A 20,457-nucleotide genomic window follows, 5' to 3' on the forward strand; every position below is an offset into this window, starting at 1 on the left:
GATATTGATAAAGGGAATAAAGTTTACTGCAAGGTAAAGTCCAATAAAGTGCAATTAAAAATAGACTGAGGATCTCCAATGAAGTAGCTAGTAGCTTGGGACTGCTCTCTAATTGTTGATAGAATAGTGCAGTTGCCTGATAACCATATAACATATAACCATATAACAATTACAGCACGGAAACAGGCCATCTCGGCCCTACAAGTCCATGCCGAACACATTTTTTTTCCCCTTAGTCCCACCTGCCTGCACTCGTACCATAACCCTCCATTCCCTTCTCATCCATATGCCTATCCAATTTATTTTTAAATGATACCAATGAACCTGCCTCCACCACTTCCACTGGGAGCTCATTCCACACCGCCACCACTCTCTGCGTAAAGAAGTTCCCCCTCATATTACCCCTAAACTTCTGTCCCTTAATTCTGAAGTCATGTCCTCTTGTTTGAATCTTCCCTATTCTCAAAGGGAAAAGCTGATCCACATCAACTCTGTCTATCCCTCTCATCATTTTAAAGACCTCTATCAGGTCCCCCCTTAACCTTCTGCGCTCCAGAGAATAAAGACCTAACTTATTCAATCTATCTCTGTAACTTAGTTGTTGAAACCCAGGCAACATTCTAGTAAATCTCCTCTGTACTCTCTCTATTTTGTTGACATCCTTCCTATAATTGGGCGACCAAAATTGTACACCATACTCCAGATTTGGTCTCACCAATGCCTTGTACAATTTTAACATTACATCCCAGCTTCTATACTCAATGCTCTGATTTATAAAGGCTAGCATACCAAAAGCTTTCTTTACCACCCTATCTATATGAGATTCCACCTTCAAGGAACTATGCACGGTTATACCCAGATCCCTCTGTTCAACTGTATTCTTCAATTCCCTACCATTTACCATGTACGTCCTATTTTGATTTGTCCTGCCAAGGTGTAGCACCTCACATTTATCAGCATTAAACTCCATCTGCCATCTTTCAGCCCATTTTTCCAAATGGCCTAAATCACTCTGTAGACTTTGGAAATCCTCTTCATTATCCACAACACCCCCTATCTTGGTATCATCTGCATACTTACTAATCCAATTTACCACACCTTCATCCAGATCATTGATGTACATGACAAACAACAAAGGACCCAACACAGATCCCTGAGGCACCCCACTAGTCACCTGCCTCCAACCCGATAAACAGCCATCCACCATTACCCTCTGGCTTCTCCCATTCAGCCACTGTTGAATCCATCTTGCTATTCCTGCATTTATACCCAACAGTTGAACCTTCTTAACCAACCTTCCATGAGGAACCTTGTCAAAGGCCTTACTAAAGTCCATATAGACAACATCCACTGCTTTACCCTCGTCAATTTCCCTAGTAACCTCTTCAAAAAATTCAAGAAGATTAGTCAAACATGACCTTCCAGGCACAAATCCATGTTGACTGTTCCTAATCAGACCCTGTTTATCTAGATGCTTATATATATTATCTCTAAGTATCTTTTCCATTAATTTGCCCACCACTGAAGTCAAACTAACAGGTCTATAATTGCTAGGTTTACTCTTAGAACCCTTTTTAAACAATGGAACAACATGCGCAGTACGCCAATCCTCGGGGACTATTCCCGTTTCTAATGACATTTGAAATATTTCTGTCATAGCCCCGGCTATTTCTACACTAACTTCCCTCAATGTCCTAGGGAATATCCTAAACGGCTGGGAAGAAACTGTCCCTGAATATGGGGCTCTGTGTGTTCACATTTCTGTACATCTTGCCTGATAGGAGAAGGGAGGTTAGAGATTGACCTGGGTGAGACTGGTCATTGATTATGCTGGTGGCCTTGCCAAGGCAGTGTGAAGTGTAGATCAGTCAATGGAAAGGGAGGTTGGTCTGTGTGATGGTCTGGGCTGCGTCCACAATTCTCTGCAATTTCCTGCGGTCTTGGACGGAGCAGTTTCCTAAACCAAGCTGTGATGCATCCTGATAAAATGCTTTCTACGGAGCATCTGTAGAAGTTGGTGGTGTTGTTTGGGGAGTTATGCTGAACTTCCTAAACCTTCGCAGGAAGTAGAGGAGTTGATGTGCTTTATTGGTCATTGCTTCAATAATAAATTCAGCATTTACTCCTGGTGATTTTTGCTCGCACTCCATCTACCGTGTGTCCAAACTTGTTCAGAATTTAAAGTAAACACTTGGCAGACGTTCTCATTTTGGCATTTCAAACATTTATTTATCCTCCGTTGAAAAAAGCTTGCAACACTATGAGCATTGAGTTTTCCAACTATAACCCCCCCACCCGCTCTTCCCTGTGCACTACCCAGGTACATACCTACTTCACCCACTAACCCACACCTCTCCCACCTATATCCCTCCACCTGGCTTCACATTTCCCTTCTCTCCTTATTTGTCTCCTAAGGTGGGTTTCCTCCCAAGTCCCAAAGATGTGCGGGTTTGTAGGTAAATTGCCCCCTTGTGCTGGGAGTGGATGCAAAAGTGGTATAACAGAACTAGTGTCAACTGGTGATCAATGGTCAGCATGAATTCAGTCGGCCGAAGGACCTATTGCCCTACTGTATTTTTCAATCAATCAAAAGCAAACAAAAAAACAAAACTTTAATAAAATTACTAGTATCTGCTCTGAGGGTTGGAAGGACTGTAATGTATTGTGACTTGTTTGTACATGACCTTGCCCACCTGGAAATTGATCATAGGACTGGTTAACGAATAACTGGCGCAGTGAGTTTGGACAGCTGCTAGAGGGCAGCCCGGTGGTGCAGCGCCAGAGACTCTGGTTCGATCCTGACTACGGCAGCTGTCTGTACGGAGTTTGTATGATCTCCCTGTGACCACGTGGGTTTTCTCCGGGTGCTCTAGTTTCCTCCCTCATATCAATGATGTACGGATTTGTAGGTTAATTGGCTTTGGTAACATTGTATATTGTCCCTAGTGTATAGGATAGTGCGAGTGTGGGGGGTGGGGGTGATCGCTGGTTGGTATGTTCAGCCGTGTTTCTCGCCTGTAGGTGCTGTGAAGTACCTGGAATGCTCCGCTCTCACGCAGCGGGGTCTAAAGACTGTCTTCGATGAAGCAATTCGTGCCGTGCTGTGTCCACCACCCGTGAAAAAGCGTCGAAAGAAGTGCACCGTCTTCTAGAGAGAGGCTGTTCAAGAACCATACCTTCATGGCAACGCAATCTGCTGGTACTTTATCCAAATCGTGGTCCTGTGTGGAATGAGTCTGCAGGAAAGAGTTTTCTTGTCGCCTCTTGTCGGAGCAGCTAGCCTTGAGCGTCAAGTCCTGAAGTCAGTAATTACTCTCTTAGCAATGTGTTGGATTTTTATGTGAGGCAATGTGACTGTCTTCATGAGTGGACTCCATTTTGTTTTCAGCTGCAGTATCCCCACTTTTGGTAGTTTTATCCAACTCAATGCAGTGGTTGCCAAATTTCTTCTTCCATTGTGGAAACAGTATTAATGGGTCATTTCATCTTTGTGAGCTTAACTTTCTGATTTGTAATGTGAAGCTGTGGACTGTTTGCAGGGATTTGCTTCAGACTCTGTCTATTGTCCATCTACTATGTCTACTCCTTCACTGACAGGCGGTCTGATCCCTCATCAGTTGCTCCTTACATGTTAACTGCCAATGTTGGGACTGTCCAATACTGTGGGACAGTGATTCTGCCCCTCACACCACACTGACAATTATCTATCGATGTCTGCATTGCCATTTATCATGCTGACATTTTAAACAATTTGTTTTGGATAAATATTTAATATTTGAGCCCCTCTGAACACACAGAAGTTCATGAATATTTCAGTGTAAGTGAACATTTTTGCACATATGCTTTGGCTTTTGTTTGTAACTACCCTCTCATTACAGGAAATCAAAACGAGGGATACTGCGGTGTTAATTATTGTGGACATATTTTTGACCTTCCTGTAAGCAGCTCTGGTTAATATGGGATCACTGAATGCAGCATGGGTAAAAAGGGTGGTGGGGGGGGGTGGGGTAAAAGCTTGTGTATGTGAAAGACTTGTGTGATAAAGGCTTTCTGCTGGTTATGTAAAGTCGGTGTTTAACTGTTGTATTCATTAACTTTATGGCCATGCGAGCAGACTGTGTTATGACCGATACCGAGAAGGGTTTCTCCATTGTACATGGAAAGTGCAGATGCTGTTTCCAGCCACACACGTGGCCACCACTTGCTGCAGCTGGCACTAACAAACCTGTTCTGCCAACATGCATCTTCTCTTCATTTGTGTATTACTGGCCTGCATGATTTCAGCCCCAATATTTTATTCTAATATAACATCCTAGCCTTAACCGCGGGAGAGATCTGAGTCTCCTGGCAATGTCTGTTTTTATTTTTGTCTTGTTTTCTGTGATTTCTTAAATGCATTCATACCAGTCTGAGAATTTCTAATGATACATTCTCAAGGTGCAACCTCTTGAACTAAAATTGTGTTTTAAAATGAATTTCATTAAATATTGTAGTATCCTCATTACCTTGATTGTTTTATTTATGACAAGTGTAACAATTGTGTTTCAATGTTTTAAGAATCACCTAAGCCATCCCTTGATACTTTTGTCTTGGTTCTAAAGGAAGCACAATAGATGAACACAGCACAAGACCTAGCTTTGATCCTGGCTACGGGTGCTGTCAGTATGAAGTTTGTGTGTTCTCCCTGTGACTGCATGGGTTTTCTCCAGGTGCTCGAATTTCTCCCACACTCAAAAGAGGTTAATTGGCTTCGGTAAAAAAAGTTGTAAATGATCGCTAGTGCTAGTGTACAGGGTGATCGCGGGTCGGTGGGCCTGTTTCTGTACAGTTTGTCTAAGCACGGCACAGAATGAATGCCCTTTGCCCCATGTGTATCCTGACTATCAAGTACAGGTTTAAAAAAGGACACACAGTGCGGAGTAGATCAGCAGGTCAGAACATGGATAGCAGAACTTGGATAGGAGAGGTCAGGACAAAGCGTGGGAGGTAATAGGTGGATACTGGCGATGGGTTTATTTTGATAGGCAGGTGGGTGGATGAGGGCTAGAGATGATTGAAGTAGTGTGAGACAAAATTATAGAACAGTTGCACATTTTGAAGCTTTTTTTTAAAAAACGAAGCTAACTAGACCCTGTAGAATTGCCTTTAGTTAGCCAAAGATAAACGCACCAAAGTGCCTTGTATTCTAGTTTGTCCTTCAGTCTCCACTTCTCACTTCTCACCACACGTATCAATTTCACTAAAATTGGAGAATTAAATGTTCCAGCATGACTTTTCCCTGGAGACACAAGGAACTGCAGATGCTGCGTTCTTGAGCAAAACACTAAAGTGCTAGAGTAACCCAGGGGGTCAGTCAGCACCTGCGGAGGGAATGGACATGTGACATTTTGGTTTGGGACCCTTCAGACTTTGACTTTACCATAATGGTGTCGGATAGTACAGTGTGGAACAATGAAAAAAGTCCACCAATCCTTCCTAACATCCCTTGAGGCAGATCACATTGCTTCATAATTTGTGCTTGTACCAGCAATGAAGATTTTTGAAAATATCAATGAATTAAAAAGAAAAAGACAATGCTACTTGTCCTGATTAGTGAAAGAAATAGATAACCCAAAAGTCTGGGAAGATTTAGGAAAGTAACATTATTATAAATGTAACACTTTCTTCTTTCACGTTTTCTGATAACAGCGAGGAAAACTCACATAATAAAGTGATTGGGGCTAGAAGTTTATGAGTCGGGGAAATTAATGAAGACCATTTTGGTCGCCAGAAATGCAAGTCCAGGCAATAAAAATGCAAAGATGAGCTCAGCATTGATAGATGAAAGGGGCGTTAAGTGGATGCAAGAACTGGATTTATGAGAAGTGTGCAGAGAGCAGGGGTTAGTAATCAATGTAAAATGGTAGCACAGCAATGAATCAAAGTGTGTGGATGGAAGACTCGGCTAAATTGAAACAAGTGAGAAATGGAGACTGAAGAACAAGCCAGAATACAAGGCATTAATTTTAAAAAAGGGATTCATGTGACTCTTGGAACCAATCAGTGCGCTGGAGATGAGGCTTCTACATTACGGATTTTAAAAAAAACAAGTGAATCTCATGTAAAACAAAAAGTGCGGAAGTAACATAGCGGGTCAGGCAGCATCGCGGGAGAACATCAGTCCCTAAACGTCACCCATCCATCTTCTCCAGAGATGCTGCCTGGCCAGCTGACTTACTCCAGCGCTGTGTGTTTTATTGTAAACCTTCTGCAGTTCCTTGTTTCTGAATCTCCTGGAAACTCTTTGTTCCTTACCCTTTAACTGGTGCCTCTGATGTGACACATCTCTGCCACTGCGATAGTTTCTTACCGTTCAGAATTTGTATACCTCTGCTTCAAACTAAAGGGAAGCCGATTCAATTCCCCTACATGAAGGATTTTTAACAATGAGTGTACAGCAAAGGTAAGGACAATTGAGATCATTGTAAAATGCAGCAATTCAAGGGCAGAAAGCTACACATCTGCTGTGTTCTGGTATAAGTTTGTTCATTATACACGTAGAACATGGAACAGCACAGAAACAGGCCCTTCTGCCCACAATGTCAGTGCAAAACATGATGCCAAGACCACTTATCTACCTGCCATAACCCATACCGCTCCATTCTCTGCATGTCCATGAGCCTTTCAAATGCCACAACATATCTGTCTCAACCAGCACCCCAGCAACACATTCCAGGCACCCACCACCCACCATGTAATAAACATGCCCCACACCTTTAAACTTTGACCCCTTCACCTTAAAGCCACACCCTCTAGTATTTCATTTTCCATCCTCATAGATTCCTCAGGAAAAATCAGTTGATTGCAAAGACTCTACTTCATATAATTCAAGACTAAATTACAAGCGGCTTTTACAAACCCCTCATTTACCCCCAGATGGCCTCAGGAGGCAAGAAACCCGCCGTCCACGGGCAGAGCGGTTCCTGTGATCATCGCGCTCTTGTCACTGAGGAGGAAGATGATTGTGTTCACCACATCTTCAACTTCTGCAAATGAGGAGACAACTGAGTGTCAGTCTAGAATCTATGTAGAGCAGCACATATACACTCAACGTGTGCCCATCCAGTGGAGATGGGCTGGGGCAGAGTCTACCGTCTACCTCATTGGAGACCCTGGGACTATATTTAATCTGACTTTATTTTGCACTAAGCATTATTCCCTTTATTCTGTATCTACAGTGTGGTCCACTCGATTGTAATCATGTATGGTCTTTCCACTGACTGGATAACATGCAACAAAAGAGCTTGTCACTGTATCTCGGTACATGTGCCAATAGACTAAACATTAAAAAAAGATTCTGCAGGGAAGAACTAAACAATTCAGTGCCATGCGAGTGTAACTGTGCAAAGGGAACAGAGCCATTGTCTGACTCCCCACAGCAGTGAGGATGTGGTGCCCCAAACACAAGGTGGAGATCTCTACCTCACCTCCCAACAAGTTGCATGTTGCTCATAACCAGTGTCTGCACTTTTCCTGCTCATTTCTTTTTGTTGCAAAGTCATTGCAATGTTTCTCCTCATCCTGCTGTCTGTCCTGAGTAGGTTTAGGTTTAGTATTGTCCTGTGTACTGAGGTACAGTGAAAAATTGTAGGTTGATTGCCTGCGGTAAAAATATTATAAATTGTCCCTAGTGTGTAGGATGGCGTTAATGCACGGGGTGATCGTTGGTTGACGTGGACCAAAGGACGTGTTTCACGCTGTATTTCTAAAGTGTAAAGGTGGGCGGAGGGGCCAAGTTCCACGCTCCGCGACTCACCTGCAAACCTGCCAAGTGGGATACGGGACAACATTCCTGACGCCTTTGCCGGGTCACTCCATCCGATCCGGCCCATGGCCGTCATCACCACAGTGGGGTTCACTGTATTCACTCGTATCTGGGCCAAGTACAAACATGCCGCTCCGTTACTACAAACAGCGGGTATTTAGGCAACGTCCTCAATGTTAACACTCCGCAAACCTATTTACACCAAGTCAGCACAGACACTAATTGTACTGTCCGAACAAAGCAGAGTCTGAAGTCACATCTGCGTGGTTCAATAACATTGCTACATCACCCGTTTAGCAGTGCAGCCAATTATTATAAGTAGGCCACGCAAAGTTGTTGTCGTTACTATTAATCCTCCTCATAACTTCAAAGAAAAATCCATTCTAAGACAGATGTAGTCCCACACGCCATCTGGTGGCGAATGCTCGCTGAAGTACATCCCAAACTGGTGCACTAATGCAGCCCAGCGGCACCAACAAGAATGGTGCAATATTTATACTATTGCCTTCATCGCATTTTCATCAGGATCCCAACATAGTACGAAATGCTTTAAAAGTAATATCGGTGAAACTTAAAATAATAAAGCATTAGATAAAAGGAAGCATTAGATACAAGAACAAAGGTCCCGACCTGAAACGTCAGCTGTCCATTCCCTCCACAGGTGCTTCCTGACCTGCTGAGTTCCTCCAGCATTTGGAGACATAAGGAACTGAAGATGCTGGTTTACAAAAAAAGATACAAAGTGCTGGAGCAATTCAGAAGGTCAGGCAGCATCTCTGGAGCACATGGGTCGGTGATGCTTCGGGTCAGACGAAGGTTCCCGACCCCAACTTCGCCTATCCATGTTCTCCAGAGATGCTGCCTGACCCACTGAGTTACTTCAGCACTTGGTGTCTTTTTGTTGTAAGCCAGGGTCTGCAGTTCCTCACGTCTCCAAATGCTGGTCAGGAAGCACCTGTGGAGGGAATGGACGGACCATGTTTCAGGTCAGGACCCTTCTTCTGAAGAAGAATCTTTCAAACGTTGTCTGTTCATACTGTTAATCAATTCTGGTTAGATTTTACCACATCTATTGATGGTATCAAAGGGTTCAGTGTGTGTGTGGACATGCAGTGCTTACCTTGTGTGGTCCCAGTTCAAGTGCCATCACTTTAGTCAGCATGTCCACAGCACCTTTTGTGGCACCTGATAAAGCCAAGACAAACAAGAAACATGAGAGGTGACGAGTCTGCAATCAACCCACCAATGAGGAACTGCATTCAGTTTCTGAAAGTTTGGCGTTGTTTTATTTTAGTTTAGAGATACACTATCGAAATAGGGCCTTCGGCCCATCGAGTCCGTGCCAACCAGTGATCACCCATACACTGGTCCTATCCTGCACACTAGGGACAATTTACAGAGGCCATTTAATCTGCAAACCTGCACATCTTTGGAATGCGAGAGAAAACTGGAATTGGAAGAAACCCACATGGTCACAGGGAGAGCGTACAAACAAGCAGCGTAGAGACAGCACCTGTAGTCAGGATTGAACCCAGGTCTCTGGCGGCGAGAGTCAGCAACTCTACTGTTGCCCACTGTGTCACCCTTGAGGGTATTACAACGGACAAACACTATGGCCAAAGTCTGTGGCCGATTGTGTATTGTATGCGACTATGGTCAAGCTTGGAAATATTGAAAGGCCGTTTAATGGAAAAGACTTATCAAAATTCTCATCTGGGTTCACCCATGGAACCTCCGGGTCTGAAAGCTGCCTCTATCAAACTGTATTAGGAGATGGCAACACTTCATTGGAAGGTCAAAAACTGATAGAAAGCTTAAGTAATGATTGCTAGCAATAGTTAAATAGATCACTGTAGGTTCCTGAACTGCACTTCGGTAACACTTGGATTTGCGTTAAGTTCACGAGCCAGGTGGGTTACAGAAGAATGTTTCTCCTGCACCCAGGGGAAAAAAGGAGCCGATCATATTGTTTAGTTTAATTTACTAACACAGGATGGAAACGGCCCACTAAGTCCATGCCGACCATCGATCACCCATTCACACTAGTTCTGTTATCCTACTTTATCATCCACTCCCAACACACTAGGGGCAATTTACAGAAGCCACGTCTTTGGAAGGTGGGAGAAAACCAGAGCACACAGAGAAAACCCACGCGGTCACCGTGAGAACGTGCAAACTCTGCACAGACAGCACCCGAGGTCAGGATCGAACCTGGGGTCTCTGGCGCTGTAAGGCAGCAGCTGTGCCACAGTGCTGCCCACTTAGTTATTGGGCACATCAGCATAATCATTGAAGGCCAGGGGCAAATCTATTTCCACCCAAGCAAGGTTTATTGACTGGGACACAGATCTCACTGTCATGCTTTGTTACTTATCCTGCCTCATTGCACACTATTTCACATCAACTGACCAACATCTGAGCTTCCACATATTACTGATTTCAACACAGTTTTTAGAATGCTCATTGTCAACAATGGTGGAGACAAGAAACTGCAGGTATTGGAATTGCACAAAACTCAGTGCTGGAGCGGGTCAGGCAGCATCTGTGGAGGAAATTAGACAGATGATGTTTTGTGTTGGGACCCTTCATACTGATGGAGTGGAATGGGAGGGGAAGGAAGCGCCTCTCTCATCCAGCATTCTTCCCCATGTCCATCAGTCTGAAGAAGGGTCCCGACCCGAAGTGTTGTCTGCCCGTTCCCTCCACAGATGCTGCCTGACCCACTGAGTTCCTCCAGGAATACCCAAAATAAAAAAAAATACAGAGAGTGTGAATGTAGAATGGGCAAGAACACAAGGTACTTCACATTGGATTTGTACATCAAACAATCACCCAGAACAAGACCATGAGTAAAAGGTGAACTCACAGTACACGGCGTGGTCTTTCAGCGCACACTGCGAGGCCTGACTGGAGAGATTCACAATGGCCCCGCCGGCCCCACGGCACTTCATCCCTTTTGCAATAATCTTAAAAACATTACAAAATGATTACTAACAAGTAACAAGTAGCAAGTAGCCTTTATTGTCATTCAGACCTTGCGGTCTGAACAAAATTTTGTTGCCTTGCAGTCCTACATATAGTAAAAATGCCAAAACACACAATCACTGAACTTATCACTATCACTAAACCTTTGCTTCAATGTAGCAAAGACTAGCCTGAAGGCAACTTGCTAATAACAATCAGTGATCTGTTAAAACTAAGTGCCCTGACAATACCGATAGTATCAACAGCACAGGATGTAAATGGGATTGGTGTTGGTTTATTATCGGCACGTGTACCAAGACACAGGGAAAAGCTTTTGTTGGTGCGTTATCCAGTCGAATCAGATCACATTGTACCCAAGTACAGTCAAACAAAGAACAGGTGCAAGGTGTTGAAAAGACAAAGATACCAGAGTACAGAATACAGTGTCAACCAACATGCCAACCTGCTGCTGACTCAGACCCACAGGCCACAAGTCCCTCATGCATCAGGGATAGGTCACTGGCTTTGCAGACAACACTTTAAGATGGCACAGATTATGCATTTAAGCATTTATCCATGGCGGTAAAACAATTTTCACTTCAAATTAGGCAAAACCAATCATTCAAGATCCAACTTTTACTGGTTCTCAGCTATTCAGTTCCATATCAAATTGCAAATGCCTTTCTTTCATCATTCCCAAACTCCTGCAGGTCTCTGACCATCCCCCAAGGCCAAACCTATAGGGAGAGAGAGGTTGGGCAGAACAGGAGTTTATTCCTTGGAGCACAGGAGGATTAGGGGTGATCTTATAGAGTGACTTTTTAATTTTTTCTTTTTACAGAGTGGGGAAAATCAAGAACAAGATTGCATAGATTTAAGGTGAGAGGGAAAAGATTTAACTGGAAACTGAGATAAACATTACTCCCATGGAGTGTGTTGTGCGTATGGAATGAGCTGCCATAGGAGGTAATCGAGGCAGATACGATAACATTGAAAAGACATTTAAACAGGTACACAGAGAGCTTGAAGGGTTCGAGGGATACAGACCAGGTGTGGGCAAGTAGTGGACCTAGCTTAGATGGGGTATCTTGGTTGGTATGGACGAATTGGGCCTAAGGGCCAATGCTGTATAATTCCATGCTTTATCCAAGCTCTATGATTTTAAATTAATGCATGTCCAGTGATATTCTTACCTGTGAAACATGCAGCATAGCTTTCACATTAATGTCAAATGATCTGCAAAGTCAATGCAAAACAAAGTCACTAATGAGATAACGAAGCAATCAGCCTGATATTCCACACTGCCTGTGGGCTCCAGAGCTGCAGGGCCCCTGTTCTACTCTCTCCATGACTATGTCAGTTGTTGTCATATTTGGAGAGTTTGTTGTTGAAATGGAGCTCCCAGGAGGGACAGCACTCACGCTAACGACTGCTCCTCGATACTCATCCCGTTTGCAACCCTCGAGCTGGCGGTGAGGCTCATGTCCTGCCCCCTGGTGTACGAAGGCTGAACGGGTGGCCGTGTGAGGCAAAGCGTGATGCATTCACAGGCCAAAGTCTCGGAGGCATGGGAGTGGGTTGGAGTTGGTGGGAGTGGGCCACTGGAGGTCCTGCAGCAGCCTGGAACTCCATTAGATCGAGCGGCGCTCCAAGTCCGAGCGTGTGCATCGGACGCGGCCTGCAGCGGCACGGAGCAGCACAGCAGTGATGGAGAACATCAATAACAGCACCTGGCCAGGCCGACCACCGCCACTCAGACCCAGGACAATGGGCCTTAAGGCCAAGATAAGTTTCTAATATTTTATTGTTTAGAAAGGAACTGCGGATGCTGGTTTACACCAAAGATACACACAAAATGCTGGTGTAACTCAGCAGGACAGGCAGCATCTCTGGAGAGAAGTCTGAAGCAGGGTCTTGACCCACAACGTCATTCATTCCTTCTCTCCAGAGATGCTGCCTGTCCTCCTGAGTTACTTCAGCATCTTGCGTCTAACATTTTATTACTCACTTATCAATTGCGCCCTCGGTCATCTCCAGGAACGGTTCCAATAGGGCAACGGCTGCATTGTTCACCAGGAGATCCACACGACCAATGTCCTTCAGTGCCTTCTCTGTGGCCTCCCAGTTACTCAGGTCAGCACAGATTGTCAGTATCTTGGGACACTAAAAGACAAACACCTTTGCTTTATATAAACTGTGATAACATTCTTGATCACAGAACACAGAACAGTACAGCACAGGAACAGGCCCTTCGGCCCACAGTGTCCATGCCGGACACGACGCTAAGATAAACTAATCTCCTCTGTGTTCACATGATCTATACCCCTCCATACCTTGCCTATCTAAAAGCCTCTTACACGCCACTATTAGATTTACCAGTACTTAAACTGCACTATTTAGTTTAGCTCAACAACAGAAAATGCAGGAATGTTCATGGAAGTTAGGTCAGGTGGAAAGTCAGGGTATGAAGCGAGAAAGATAAAAGGAGGAAGAAGAAAACTAAAATTGCAAGTTAATCACGTGGACCCAAATCTAAACTATTATTGCTTATTCTATATTATCTATGTATTATTGCATTTACAGGCCTGTAAAGTTGCAGCAATTAAGAATTTAATTGGTCCATTGCTGGTACATATGACAATTAAACTCATATGTAAGAAGGAACTGCAGATGCTGGTTTAAACTGAAGATAGTCACAAAAAGCTGGAGCAACACAGCGGGACAGGCAGAATCTCTGGAGAGAAGGAATGGGTGATGTTTCAGGTCAAGACCCTTCTTGAGACTCGTTTGAAGAAGAGTCTCGACCCAAAATGTCACCAATTCCTTCCCTCCAGAGATGTGCCTGTTCCGCTGAGTTACTCCAGCTTTTTGCGTCTATCTTCTGCCAGTTAAACTCTCTCTAATTGAGCTGGCTTTCTGGCTGTGCTGATGTCTCGTGGTTTCCATCAGTGGCCCAGGTGGGCAAACACTTCATGCATGCAGAGGAGGTGGTTAAAAAGTCACTGATAGAGCTGCTGCCTCACTGGGTTCAATCCTGACCTTGGGTGTTGGCTATGTGCAGTTTGCACGTTCTCCCAGGTGCTCCGTTTTCCTCATTTAACCCAAAGACGTGCGGGTTTGTAGATTAATAGTACTTTATATTTCTCCTATTCAAGGAATGGATGCAGAAGTGGGATAACATAATGTGAAAGGGAGAGCAATGGTTGACATCAATGGCGAAGGCCCTGTTTCCACCCTGTACTTTTTAATCAATCAAGCATCTTGCCTGTAGTTAAATTCTGTTTTATTCAGGCTAATTCACAGCACTATTTTAATAAACAATGAACTGCAAATGTTGGTTTATACCAAAGGTAAACACAAAGTGCTGTGGTAACTCAACGGGTCAAGCAGCATCTCTGGAGAAAATGGATAGGTGACATTTTGGTGTGGGACCCTTCTGAAGAAGAAGTGAGATTTTGACCTGCACTTTGAGTCCATAATTCACAGCACCATTCAGTTCATCAGCATTCAGAAACTGTTCATAGCAGAAGGCTGGGAGAAACACAGTTTAGGAAGGAACTGCAGATGCTGATTTACACTGAAGATAAACACAGAATGTTGGAGTAACTCAGCGCAGGCCGCATCTCTGGAGACAAGGAATAGGTGACATTTGAGGTCGAGACCGTTCTTCTGACTGACGTTCTGTAGAAGGGTCTAGACCCGGAATTTCACTCATCCATGTTTTTCTGAGATGCTGCCTGTACTCCAGCACACTGTTGGAATTGACCAACCTCTTGCACAAGGCTGTCCAGGTCAGACTGTGTCCTGGTCACTGCAATCACTTCAGCTCCACACGCCAGCAGGGCTTTGACAGTTGCTCTCCCGATCCCTGTAACAGAAACATGGACTTTAGCCTCTGTTCCCCACTTCAGGACCCAAAGTCCAGGTGTTCCATCAACCTTACCCACAGGACGAGAAACAGGACTTTAAAGTTCAATGCAGTCCCTGCGCCACAGCCCCAACAGCAGCCCCCCCCCCCCCCCCCCCCCCCCCCCCCCCCCCTCTGGGCAACTACCCCCCTCCTCCCCACAGACCACTAGGTTACCCCCCACCCTCCATCCCCCCCCCCTCTCCCGGCTCCACTCCTTCCAATTGACAAGCTAACACCCCCCCCCCACCCCCACCACCCAAACCACACACTTTCTCCCACTTCCCCCCACCCCCCCCAAGACTGTTCCTACCCAATGAACCAACCCCTCCCGCACCCTTAGAGCACCCTCTTACCCCCCCCCCCCCCCCCAGGCAGCACCCAAAAGGCACCCTGTTCCCCTCCCTCACCCAAAACCCACCGCTCTCTCCTCCCCCACCCAAAGGATCCTCTCTCCCCACCCAATAGAACACCTCCACAGACACCAGCCTCTCCCCAACCCCCGGGACCCCGCACCTTTGCCGGCGCCCGTCACCAGGGCCCGTTTGCCGGCCAGACAGATCTCCATGGGGCCGCAGCGCGCAGCTCCCGGCCCGGAGTCGCGTCCCGTCCCCTTGTAGGCGGCGCCGCCCCGGGGCAGGCACCACTCACGGCCAACTCCCTCCTCCCCACTAAACTCCCAGACTTCGCAATCAACTGCTTGCAAACAAACCGCGATGTTTACAACATCGAAGTTGTTTTTAAGATTATAAATAAACTTCTTCCAAACTTATCCAACTTTGAGTAGTTGCACGTGACGCCGACGTGTTGATTTAATTCATTGTTTATGCCCTTTGACCCGTTGCAAGTAAACTGCCTGGACTGAACTAATTCATGTATTAAATGTACAGAATACATAGATTAGACAGACAATGTCCTTAAGGATGACCAATGGTAAAACAAATACTCTAAACTTTTCTTTCAACGCTGCAGTTCTTTGTATCTACCATGCGTGTATGTATATGTTATGTATATGTTGAAGACAGACACAGAAAGCTGGAGTAACTCAGCTGGTCAGGCAGCATCTCTGGAGAGAAGGAATGGGTGCCGTTTCGGGTCGAGACCCTTCTTCATGTGTGTATATGTGTATATACACACACTGAACTTTTTTTTCCATTTTTTCATATTGTTTACTGAGTACTATGTTTACATATTATTTTGTGCTGCTGCAAGATAGAATGCCGTTGTTTTATCTGAGACATATGACAATGAAACACTCTTGACTTGAGAAGGGTCGCTGCCCTCGCCCTCAAACAAACGGTGCAAGACTCAAAATAGTAAGATTAAACGAGAACTTACCAGTTTGAAGTTTGATCTTTATTTTATGAGGAGCTACGATGAGGGATTACGTGAAGAGCCTGTCAGCCCGCATGCGCATCAATCTTCAAGGTAGCGGTGTGGAGTCACAGACCGGAACCGATTGACTGGAGATTAGTAAGATTCAAGAAACTAGAAATACCAGTTAGCTTTATGAGGAAGGGTTTGGGAGTGGAGGGCACGTAATCACTCATCGTAACTCCTCATAAAATAAAGATCAAACTTCAAACTGGTAAGCTTGTTTAATCTTACTATATTACTTCAGAGTCACACGAGTGACTACGTGAAGATTTTAAAGCTCTGTGACTCCATGCCGTGGAAACGAGTCCATGCCTCACACACTGTATAGTTGACAATTGAAGAAATGGAAAGTGTTCAGTCATGGTATTCAAACAATAACAATTTAATATAGAAACAAAACAACACAACGGTGGTCACCTCTCTACCCGAGGGGCACTATACAACTAAACTCAAAACTGAACTAGCAAACACGCTCCTTTTCACTAAAGGTTTATTATAAAACTCCTGAAACGTGCGTGCTGAGGACCAACCTGCAGCCGACAGAATCTGGCCTAATGGAACATCCATGCTTCTTGCTGCGGACGTCGCTGCAGCCCTAGTAGAATGAGATTTGAATATTTTAGTATCCACACCCGCATGAAGTAAAACTAACTTAAGCCACCTGGAGATAGTCCGAGTAGAAACCCCTTTATGTGGCTTCTTATGGCTAATCAACAACGATAAGTCCGAACCTCTAAGCCCTTACTAACTTTCATATACTGTCGGAGGTAACGCACTACACACAACCCTGGGCCCACAGGTTATGCCATAAATTGTAATTTCTGTCCCGAGGACCCTGGTCTACTCTGTTTTATGTTGTCAAAAATAAAAAAGGTGAACCCAGTATCAGAGGTGAGCATCCTATCCACCCACAACTTTTGCAAGGACTGGACCCTCTGGGCTGACACTAAAGCCATCAGCATGACCACCTTGTGTGTAAGCCTCAATAGAGACAGGGAAAACAGTGGGGACCACGAGCAAAGTGAATTAAGAACCACCCCTACATCCCAAATTTCAGTGCATCTGGGCCGAGGAGGGTTAGAATTGAAAACCCCTTTCATGAATTTACACACTAAAGGAGGAGATCCCACCGACTGGTAAATGGAGCTTGGTTGCAAGTATGACAACGCACTCCTGGCACTATTCAGAGCACTGTAACTCAATTTCTCATCATAAAATAATTTAGAAAGAAACTACAGGACATCTGTGATGTGCACTTCATCATACAATATCTCGGACTGTGCACAGAACAATTCCCACTTCCTGATATACAATGCATATTGTTTCTGTGTACTGCTTCTCCAAGCCGCAGTTAACAAATCCACCGTGCGGTCAGCTAGTCCCAGCCCGAGGAAAGGTCTTCTCAAAAACTGCAAATTAACAAATTTAGCCGATCATGTAGAGGATGTGCTTCCCCCGAACTGGGGTTAGTCAATAAAGACCTGTGTTTTGGCACCTTCCATACAGGTTGTACCATCATGCCCAGAACGAGAGGGTACCATGGCTGAGTGGGCCAGTCAGGGACTACCAGAATGCCAGAGGCAGAGTCCTGCTGAATCTTTTGCAGACAGCGAGTGACGAGGCAGAATGGGGGGAATGCATAGAAAAACATTCCTCCCCAGTGTAGCGAGAACCCGTCTACAGCTACAGCCCCTGGGTCTGGTTCCCACGCAACATACTTTGGTAACTGATGGTTTAATCTTGAAGCGAACAAATCCATATCTGGTGTACCATATCTAGAAACAATGTCATTAAATACTCTATGATTCAACACCCATTCTGTGTTGTCATTAAATTTACATGACCTGGTGTCCGCCACCGTGTTGAATCTACCTGGTAGGTAGATAGCTGAAACCCAAATGTTACGAATAATACACCATTCCCAAAGGAGGTTAGCCAATTTATTACAGGATACTGACTTGATACCACCCATGTGGTTTATAAATGCAACTGCAGTAGTATTATCTATCTGTAACTAAACATGCAGATGATGCCTGTGTATACAATAAGCTTTCAGCCCATGAAAGGCTGCGAGCAACTCCAAATAGTTAACCTCATGCACCTGTAAAAACGACAGTTCATGCAAATTCCATCCGCCACCGCAGCTGTCAAAGGTGTCAGTAGCTCCCCACCCCAAAGCACTTGCATCAGATTGTATTACCAATGAAGGGCTTTCAATTGAAATATTGCCCGAACAATGGCCAAGATTGGCTATCCACCATGGAGCTCATCAAGAGCTTCAACCGACAATTGCATAGCCCTGTCAAAGTGGCCCAAATTGTTTTTAAGTGCTTGCACCTTGTCTTCTTCTTCTTCTTCTTTGGAGTTTTACAGCAGCCGGCATCCGCAATGTTGCATTGCTGCCACCTTCTGGCTTCATTCCACAGTACTCATGTCTTTACATTATATCCTTTTTATAAGGCCAGAGGCCCTCAAGAAATCAAACAACACCTTTACTCCTTTTCCTTTCCCTCCACACTCTAGAATGTTCTTTACTGATATTTCTGTCACTCCAATTTTCTTCATTTCACTGGTCATAATTCCTCTTTCTGTCTCATATCTCCTACATGCAATTAGGGCATGCTGAACTGTTTCCGGCTGATGGCATTCCTCACACAGCCCAGTAGGGTGTTTTCCCAATATTTTTAATGTGCTGTTCAGGTGAGTGTGTCCTATCCTCAATCTTGTTAATACTACCTGTTCCCTCCTGTTCCCCCCTCTTCTTGCTGTAATGCCCACTCTGTTTTGTAGCGAATAGAGGTGTCTCCCCTTTGTCTCCTGTTCCCAGTATTGTTGCCATTCCTGATTTATTTTCTTCCACACAATGTGTTTTCCTTCAGATTTGGATAATTGTAAGTTTACCTCTATGTTTCTTTTTTTTTTTTAAAGCCTCCTTTGCTAATTTATCCACCTTTTCATTTCCTAGAACACCAATGTGTGCTGGGACCCACAACAAAGTCACGTCACTGCCCCTCCTTGTCACTTGGCTTAATAGTAGTAGGATTTCATACACTAGGTCAGGCCGCATATGGGATGCACCAGACCCAATACTCTGGATTGCAGATAATGAGTCGCTACATATTAATACTTTGCATGGTTGCACCTGTTCCATCCACTGAACTGCCATCAAAATAGCGTACAGTTCCACTGCATATACTGTCAAATAGTTATTTGTTCTTTTGCAAAGTTCAACATTCATCCCCTGGACTACCACAGCCGCCCCTGCTGTTTCAGCTACTGGGTCCTTTGATCCATCTGTGAAAATTAAGAGGTGTTCCCTGTATCTATTATCTATATGGCTATTATATTCTGTCTTTAGGTCTGAATTTTTGTTCCTCCTTTTTGCCTCCCATATCTCCAGATCAGCTTTTGGGATGTTCAGTAACCATATTGGCACAGATGGCCACAATACTGCAGGGCAGAACTCTTTGTCCTCTACTCCCATGTCCCTTGCCACACCTCCTCCAACCCAGCCGAAGCTTCCAGACTGAGCCACCCCTCTCTCCCAGCACTCCTGTACTACCTGTTTTGTTGAGTGGTTCTCTCCATGACCCTTAAGGCTTAACCAGTAATTAGCCATTAGTTGTCTGCTGCGCAGTCTCAACAGCATCTCCCAGTTTCCACCTGTAGTGCACATACAGGTGACGTCCGCACACCTCCTATACAGATTCTTAGAGCTTCCGCTTGGACTTTGTCCAACTCGGACAACACTGACTTAGATGCTGACCCATAAGCTATACTGCCATACTCTAGTCTGGATCTGATCAGTGATACATAAATATGTTTAAGAGATAGTACATCTGCTCCCCACTCTAAACCTGCCAAGCATCTCTTTACATTGATGGCTTTTTTGCATTTTTCAATTATTTTTGTAATGTGGACTCTCCATGTTAATCTGGAGTCAAAATGAACTCCCGGGAAACGGAAATCTTTTACTCTTTCCAAATTGTTGCCGTATAGTTTTAACTGGACATCTTCTTTAATTTTTTTCTTTGTGAAAACCATTATCTTTGTCTTCTCTATAGAGAATTTAAAACCCCATTTCCCTCCCCACTCTTCCACCTGGGCTATCCCTTGCTGTACTTTTTCCACGATAAAATCTATATTCCTCCCCCTTCTCCATAGGCTGCCATCATCTGCAAAGAGCGATCGCCCCATCTCTGGTTGAATGTTTGTAAATATATCATTGATCATGATTGAGAATAGGATCGGGCTTATCGCACTTCCCTGGGGAGTTCCATTCTCGATTACACATTTACTAGAGATGTCTGACCCTATTTTAACTTGTATACTTCTACCGTTGAGAAAATCCATTATCCAGTTAAAAATATTTCCTCCTATTCCCATTAAATGCAGCTTTATTAGA

The 20,457-nt window shown here is 44.6% G+C and overlaps 2 protein-coding genes across 5 annotated transcripts in view; one reads left to right on the forward strand and one right to left on the reverse strand.

Annotated features, from left to right (window-relative positions):
- The window catches only part of LOC129708424 (ras-related C3 botulinum toxin substrate 3), a 23,517-nt gene extending 19,016 nt beyond the window's left edge, over positions 1 to 4,501 (forward strand). For both annotated transcript variants that reach the window (XM_055654167.1, XM_055654166.1), the window contains one exon: positions 3,022 to 4,501. In XM_055654167.1, coding sequence (XP_055510142.1) covers positions 3,022 to 3,152 — 131 coding nt within the window. In that variant the 3' untranslated portion in view covers positions 3,153 to 4,501. The remainder of the gene's footprint in view (positions 1 to 3,021) is intronic.
- dcxr (dicarbonyl/L-xylulose reductase) overlaps positions 1 to 15,338 on the reverse strand; it is a 25,562-nt gene extending 10,224 nt beyond the window's left edge. For 2 of the 3 annotated variants that reach the window (XM_055654164.1, XM_055654165.1), the window contains exons 1-8: positions 15,192 to 15,338; positions 14,539 to 14,636; positions 12,777 to 12,931; positions 11,962 to 12,004; positions 10,671 to 10,770; positions 8,925 to 8,989; positions 7,796 to 7,913; positions 6,910 to 7,025 (exon numbers count right to left, since the gene is read on the reverse strand). In XM_055654164.1, the coding sequence (XP_055510139.1) occupies positions 6,922 to 7,025; positions 7,796 to 7,913; positions 8,925 to 8,989; positions 10,671 to 10,770; positions 11,962 to 12,004; positions 12,777 to 12,931; positions 14,539 to 14,636; positions 15,192 to 15,243 (735 nt within the window). In that variant the 5' untranslated portion in view covers positions 15,244 to 15,338 and the 3' untranslated portion in view covers positions 6,910 to 6,921. Of the gene's footprint in view, positions 1 to 6,403; positions 7,026 to 7,795; positions 7,914 to 8,924; positions 8,990 to 10,670; positions 10,771 to 11,961; positions 12,005 to 12,776; positions 12,932 to 14,538; positions 14,637 to 15,191 lie in introns of those variants that run through there. The other variant, XM_055654163.1, reaches the window with a different exon arrangement.
- Between the last annotated feature and the right edge of the window lie 5,119 nt (positions 15,339 to 20,457).

Source organism: Leucoraja erinacea, chromosome 23 (assembly GCF_028641065.1).
Source record: "Leucoraja erinacea ecotype New England chromosome 23, Leri_hhj_1, whole genome shotgun sequence".
In the NCBI taxonomy this organism is placed as follows: Eukaryota; Metazoa; Chordata; class Chondrichthyes; order Rajiformes; family Rajidae; genus Leucoraja; species Leucoraja erinaceus.